The 7,632-nt window shown below is 36.6% G+C and overlaps 1 protein-coding gene across 1 annotated transcript; it reads left to right on the top strand.

Annotated features, from left to right (window-relative positions):
* LOC134855435 (purine nucleoside phosphorylase-like) lies at nucleotides 1-7,632 on the top strand. The gene is made up of 6 exons (XM_063871962.1): nucleotides 1-235; nucleotides 579-684; nucleotides 4,178-4,293; nucleotides 6,019-6,171; nucleotides 6,437-6,550; nucleotides 7,043-7,632. Exons 1-6 carry the CDS (start codon nucleotides 7-9, stop codon nucleotides 7,213-7,215), a joined length of 891 nt encoding a protein of 296 aa, XP_063728032.1. The 5' UTR covers nucleotides 1-6; the 3' UTR covers nucleotides 7,216-7,632.

Genomic DNA, 7,632 nt, shown 5'->3' on the forward strand with positions numbered 1-7,632 from the left:
TTTTGTATGATGTCATCTTCCTCTTCAGCATCTCATAGTGAACCCCTCTTCTCTTACGAGACAGTTTGTGCAATCAAAGATGACCTCCAGTCCAAACTAGGGGGGAGGAGTCCCTCTTTTGGGATCATACTGGGCAGTGGGCTGGGGGGACTGGGTGAACATATCGAGGATGCAGTTATTGTGGATTATGGGGATGTGAAATGTTTTCCTAAATCGACTGTTGTCGGACACAAAGGTAACTTCAGCTCTCGGTTAAGATCAATTTTTCTTATGAATTTAATATCGTGAAAAATGCGTTCTTAAGTTCTTCTTTTTAAATTCTTGTTCACAGCAGATATTGATCCTGGTCTAGAGTCTACCTACATTAATGTAGAATTTAACTTCGCGGTGTTTTTTCCTTGCTGAGCGTTGAAAATCTTCAATTCATCTTACAAATTATGTTTTGTAATGTAATTTTGAACGAAGTGCAGTTGACTGTGAGGTTGTCTGTGATGAAAAATGTGTCTCCTAAATAATACTGTGTTTTATTCAGAAATGTTTAGATCAAGTTTAGATTCCGTCGCTTTGTTATGTTCTAGGCAGATTCATCTGTGGTGTGTTTGGTGGGAAAACAGTGTTGTGCATGCAGGGGAGATTCCACTGCTACGAGGGACACCACCCACAGCTAACTACACTCCCAATCAGGTAGACACATGCACCACGTGACATTATATGTCGCATTCTATTGAATCAAACTGTCCATACATATTGAGCATGAATGGCCATGATAATCTCAAACGCTTTCTTGTTTCACTTGATGACTTTTCTGAATTTTCATTATTTTCGTGTAATCGATCCCCTGCCATGGCAATGATATTGTGTGAGGATGAGCTCTCACTTGACCTCTAGCTTCAGATCTACCACAGCCTGACCGATTACGGCTGCAATAGTGGTCCCACGTAAAAGTTCTAGACGCAAAAAAAAAACGGCCTTGAGTCGCAAATAAAGCTTCGCTCAACAAAATAACTCAGTCTGAAATAAGGGGAAATAATAGAAACGGACTATGCTTAGACACGCTGGATAGCCTTTCATAGATCCTCTGCGAATCGCAGAAAACACAATAAAAAAATTATTTAGCGTGAAAATTTAAAAAAAAAATTTGTTAAGCATAGGTTCAAAGGCAAATATTGTTGTGCAGAAACATTGATTAAAAAATAGTTCTTATTAAGGGTCGATGAACATAGTGAAGACTCATATTGGTAGTGATGATTTTTTTTTATTTTCTAGGAAAATTTTTCACGTTCAAATTTGAGTTTTTGCGGTTTGATTTTTGTTTTCTTTCTAATTTCGGTGCATTTCCATTGTTAAAAGGAAGCAAACTCCCCTATCGAAGAGCGAAACTGTAAAGGTCACGAAAAACGTGATGCACTCCTCGTTTCGAAAAAGGAATTTAATTGTTAGATTTTCTAGCGGAATGGGAAATTTACCTCTTGATCCAGTTTTCTCAAATTGGATAAGTTTTATCAGAAAAGTGGCTATCATAAATTGTTTTAGAAATGCTAAGAGTTTTTAACCAGATTCTTACGTCGAAATTTGACAATTTTTCAAATAGTTTCAATAATGTTTTTTCTGTTTCCTGTATGTGTCTTTTTGCTAGTTTTGTACAAAAACAAAACTTATGTCATGGTTGTTTGTTTGCAAAACAAAAAAAAACAGTTTTTGTGATTCACTTTAGTATTAGTGTTTATTTAAGTTGGTCTGATCAAATTCTCTTCGGCAAGCAATTTATTAGTATGTGTTGTATCTGCTTCAGTGAAACCATTTTGTTGCTGCCTGGCAGTTAGAAGAAGTAATAATTGTATAGGACAGATGGGTCAGTGTGTCATGCAAATGACTCGTAATCAAGAGTTTTCTGATTGGAATCCAGTATTCGGAAAGTTCTCTATCAAACTTTCATCTGTCTAAAATGCTTCTCCTATCAGCTTTATTGTTGTTACTATTAAGTGTAAATTAATGAAGCGATACTCTGTTCTATAGCTCTTGATGATTTTCTTTGCTTGTTTTTTTCCGGTAAAAAGTCTTAAATTGCTCTAATAACTACAGAACTGCTGGTACATCGATGAATGCTCTTAGGTATATCTGCACTTTTTAAAATAAATTTAAGTTCATTTGCTAAAAGGTGGGCAAATTACGCTCTCTTACTAGAAAAGCCGCAAATTGCGCGAAAAACATGCGCAATTTCTGATTTGAAAAGTGGATTTAAGTTTTTAGGTTTATTCGCGGTAAAAAATTTTACCCATTGATGCATTTAGTTTATAAATGGACTTAGTTAACCTGATATATATTTTTTGGAGAAATATAAAGGTAAAGGTTTCAATCGTTTTTTTTCGTATCTTTGTTCATTTACACTTTTGCAATCTTATTTGGCTATCTTTACTTTTAAATTGCTGTCATTAGTGTTTGGTTTTTTAATCTTATAGCTCAATCGGATATTACTAATGCACATATTTTTGTGATGTAAAACTAGGTTGCATCCACTGTGCTAATACAAACGGATAGGCAAAGTTTGAAAATTGGAAACTTTTTTATTCACGTGGAAAACGATTAACTAAAAATTGAAAAACTTTTCACGATATATGCCACGGAGTTGATCGTCTTTTCTGTCGTTCGTTTTTGAAAGAAAAGGAAATTTACGATATGGTCACCTAATAAGTTCGCATTCGATGATGTGTTTTCCGCAGCAGCAGACAGCTTGTGACAAGATAATTCGTAGAAGAGGTAAAACGAATAATTCAGTTATACTGACCAATTAACGCTCGATATATTCTTAAAATTCTCGATCAAATAAGACCTGTAATCAGCATGGTTTTGAGATGAAATTTCTTGGTGGTTGTTTTGAGGAGCCAACTTTGACAAGCAGTTTCAAAATTACTTCAGGTAGTTGTTACCTTTGCAGGGTGTCAGGAAAAGTTATGGACTGTGCGCATAGTATCACAGAGAGCATCCCTGAATTACGTCTGTTTTGTTACCACTATTTCTAAGCATAGTATCACAGAGAGGAAAAGTTATGGACTGTGCGCATAGTATCACAGAGAGCATCCCTGAATTACGTCTGTTTTGTTACCACTATTTCTAAGCATAGTATCACAGAGAGGAAAAGTTATGGACTGTGCGCATAGTATCACAGAGAGCATCCCTGAATTACGTCTGTTTTGTTACCACTATTTCTAAGCATAGTATCACAGAGAGGAAAAGTTATGGACTGTGCGCATAGTATCACAGAGAGCATCCCTGAAGTACGTCTGTTTTGTTACCACTATTTCTAAGCATAGTATCACAGAGAGGAAAAGTTATGGACTGTGCGCATAGTATCACAGAGAGCATCCCTGACTTACGTCTGTTTTGTTACCACTATTTCTAAGCATAGTATCACAGAGAGGAAAAGTTATGGACTGTGCGCATAGTATCACAGAGAGCATCCCTGAATTACGTCTGTTTTGTTACCACTATTTCTAAGCATAGTATCACAGAGAGGAAAAGTTATGGACTGTGCGCATAGTATCACAGAGAGCATCCCTGAAGTACGTCTGTTTTGTTACCACTATTTCTAAGCATAGTATCACAGAGAGGAAAAGTTATGGACTGTGCGCATAGTATCACAGAGAGCATCCCTGACTTACGTCTGTTTTGTTACCACTATTTCTAAGCATAGTATCACAGAGAGGAAAAGTTATGGACTGTGCGCATAGTATCACAGAGAGCATCCCTGAATTACGTCTCTGTTTTGTTACCACTATTTCTAAATTTGAGAGGGAGCACACTAACAAAAGTAGTTTTTTTGCTCCGTACTGTGCAAAAAGCAGTATTTATTGAAACTTTTTCAAAAAGTAATCGCGAGACTCATATTGTGGCCAAAATAATGTGCTTAGTGCGAAATCAAAAATATTAGATCCGACTCTCTTGCAGCACCGGATGTTTTAGTGACTCGTAAAATAGCACCAATTGTAGCTTCGACTTTCTTCAGGATTATTTTCTAGCTTTAATTCGTGCCTTCTAAAAATCAAGCAATTTCGGCATGCATAATGTTTCAGTTAAAGTAAATTTTTGCAAATGTAATCCGTTAGCTTTTCAAATATTTAAAACATCCAATTCAAATGAATTACAAAGCTGTTCAATTATTTATGTATGTTGTTTTTAGGGTGATGTCTCTGTTGGGAATAAAGAGTCTAATCGTGACCAATGCGGCGGGGGGCATGAATGAACTTTTCTCAGTGGGGGACCTCATGCTCATCAAAGACCATATCAATCTAGCCGGTGAGCAGAAATACAGTGGCTCACTAAACTGTAACAACGTGTTCAAACTTTACTTAGTGCTCTCGCTATCTCTTAACAGTTGATTTTTCTGCCATTGTTTCTCGCAAAAGGAGTTGGCAATCATTTCACATTTTTTATTAGATTCAGTGAACTAAGTTACGAGATAATTTGCGTAATATCTATATGATCCACAATGGTTTTGCAATGAATAACTTCTCAAAAATAGTCGGCTTGCAATAGTTCTTTTTTAAAAAGAAAAAATATGGATCAAGTTGTTCAAAGACGCTAAATACTTCGAGAGAATACGGTTTGAAAATGCGCATGTGTCTTGAACAGCCAGATGCAGGCTTTTCTCGAGGGCTTCATTTCCAGAAACATTGTCTCGATTTGAACGACCTTGTTGTAATGTCAACAAAATAGATTTTCCGAACTTCAGTTAATTTCGCAAAAGGATTTTGACGAAAAATACTCAGACAGTCTTAATATTGACAAAGTCCATATATTGGGGTTTTTGGACTTTTTTGAGGCAATTAGATAATACTGGAGAAAGAAGCAAAGCAACTAGAAAGAAATGTATGTTAAATTGAGAAATAAAAACAGAAATCTAACAATTAAAAGCCATTATGGCCTCCCCTGTTTGAGAAGCTTAAATTCGCCCTTTACCACAATTTTTTTATCAAGTTTTTCATCACATTTTCTGAATAGAAAGTACTCCATGTCGTTATTTTTCCTTGAACCAAATATAGCAAATTTTGAGAGTTTTTGCGCCATTTTTTTCATAATGTAACACGTATGCTCAATTGGGCTGAGGTCAGGTCTACAAGAGGGCCAGGACAATAACGGAATTGCATTCGTCGCTAGTAATTGCGATGCGAAATCAAACTTTTACTGGCTTTTCTACCTAACTGAAGAATGTGTTTTAACCCATAGTTCAGCTATTTTTCCGTCAATTTGCTTCCCAAGGACGATATCTCGATTTTGCACACTGGTTAAGCAATATTTCTCTGGCGATGTCCCGAAACGCAAAACTAATGGTAGTAGCTGTAACTCCAAGTTGCCTTGCAGTTATAGCAGCATTCTGAAAAGGTTCGGTGCTTGTTGTATAATAACTCCAATGTCCTTAATCTTCCTGATCAGTTTAAATCCGCAACTTGTCCTGCAGCTAGGTTTCTCTGGGATAGTTTAAAAGTCGCTGAGCTTGAACATGGATAAAACTTTGATTTTTTCTCATTGAAAGAACACACCGGTTCATACCTTGGTAGCGATTCGAGTTTAAAAATCAAAGCTTTTTTGCAATTGCTTAGTGTAAATTGTTTGTGAAAATGTCGAAATTTTATGCGCCGTATGGAAAGATTTCATTGCGTGCAGAAAGCTTATTTAGAAATTTTTCAACTTGAATTCAAAACAGTTTCTCTGCGTTACTCTCTTTCTCCCGTTTATAGTAGGACTGAGGTGTGGTTCGCCAAAATCGGAGATGGTACATTTGTAGTAAAAAGAAAACCGCTACAACAAAAAAAAAATCGACGTTTAAGGAAAGTGACAGCTCGCAAGGTTTGAAATTAAATAAAACATAAAAAACTCGATTTAAGATCACCGGTGGGCGCGCTTTATTAGAAGGCGTCAAGGATAATTATCTGATAAAACGGGGATTGCAGTTTAGTTGAGAATTTTTGCGTTTTTGGTTTCTTTCATCAGTGGTGTTTTAATATCTAACTTTGTTTTCAGGAATGGTGGGTGCTTTGAACCCTCTGATTGGCCACAATGAGAGCAGGTATGGGGGAGAGAGGTTCATAGCGACTAGTAAAGCATACGACAAAGAATATGGACAACTGTTCAAGGCCGCAGCTGCCAAACTTGGACTCGCAGATATCATCAGAGGTATGAAAAACAAACCTGAAAATACTGTTTGTCATCAAGTTTTGTGAGGCTGATTTTACGAGGCTTACCAGTTGTATAAAAAGACGATTATACTTTATTACCGATAGTGACAATCAGCCATGGGGTGCCTAAGATTAGATTTAGCGTGATTTGATAGAGTGTTTAGTTAAACTAATCAGATCCGCTTGCTATTTACATTGGAATTGAATTTGCTGCATAAAAGCAAGTTCTCCTTCATTTCCGTTCGTGTGTGTTTGTGTTGTAGATGGCGTGTACACATTCCTGTCTGGGCCCTGTTTCGAGACCATAGCTGAAGTGAGGATGTTGAAGACTATGGGTGGAGATGCAGTGGGTATGTCCACAGTCCCAGAGGTCATTGGTCAGTACTACATTACTCATAAGGACAATTTTTGAAATGAGCCGTGAAAAGCAATTTACAAGTGCCCAAGTAGTTTTAGGAACTGGGTTTTTCTGGCATGCATCTCTTAATTTTTTCGCCTTCACTAAATCTGCTGCTCCTATTTTGATTTGTTTTTGTAATAATATTGAACAAAGTGATATAAGTGGTTTTTTAATCTGAGGCGATGTCATTTCCGTATTTTATCGTTCAAAAATTCAAAGCATAATAAATTTGAAATGAAAGAAAAGAAATAACCGAACGTCGATCAGTTTCCTTTATGCTGTGTCATGTATATTTTTGGGAATAATATTGAGCAAACTGAGATAAGTTTTCCTAAAATCTGTGGGGACCTTAATAATTATTTTTCCCACTTTTAGACGGTGAAAGCTTTGAACTAAAAGATGAAAAATCGGACATCGATCGAATTCCTGTTCATAGATTGTTGCCTAAATGTTTTTTTTCTCTTTCAAGTGGGCGTGCACTGTGGCATGCGTATTCTTGGCGTGTCTCTTATCACGAACGAGGCTGTGACGTCATACGAGTCAGTGGCAGTGGCCAATCACGAGGAAGTGTTGGAGACAGGTCGCAAGAGGGCGCAAGACATGGTCAAACTTGTGGAGGAGTTTCTCACACAACTGAAGTGAACAAAAATTCGATCACGATTTAACATCAATGTCACAATGAAGATAAATGGCTGGGAGAGAAAAAGTGAATCGCGGTAAAATGAATTGAAGAAAGCCTTGAGTTAAGGATTCAATCTCCGACCTCTGACTTGTTTAAGTGAACGATCCCTTTCAATTTAACTGTCTATTTTATGGAATTTGGGAGGCGAAAGTAATTTATTGCAGCTCAAAATAGTTGGTCACAATTTGCGGAAAACTGCACTTGAGCTGAAATTAATTTCTCAGTTGATGATATCTCTGTAAACTATGTGCTATCGCTGTATTTGAAGAATTGAAGAATTTATTTTTCAATCACTAAGCTGTCTACTTAATGTTGTAAATTTGTTTTGTAGATCACAGTTCTATCTTTGTAATAAAACTTTTTGTGTCTTTTTGTCA

Source organism: Symsagittifera roscoffensis, chromosome 10 (genome assembly GCF_963678635.1).
Source record: "Symsagittifera roscoffensis chromosome 10, txSymRosc1.1, whole genome shotgun sequence".
NCBI classification, from domain to species: Eukaryota; Metazoa; Xenacoelomorpha; order Acoela; family Convolutidae; genus Symsagittifera; species Symsagittifera roscoffensis.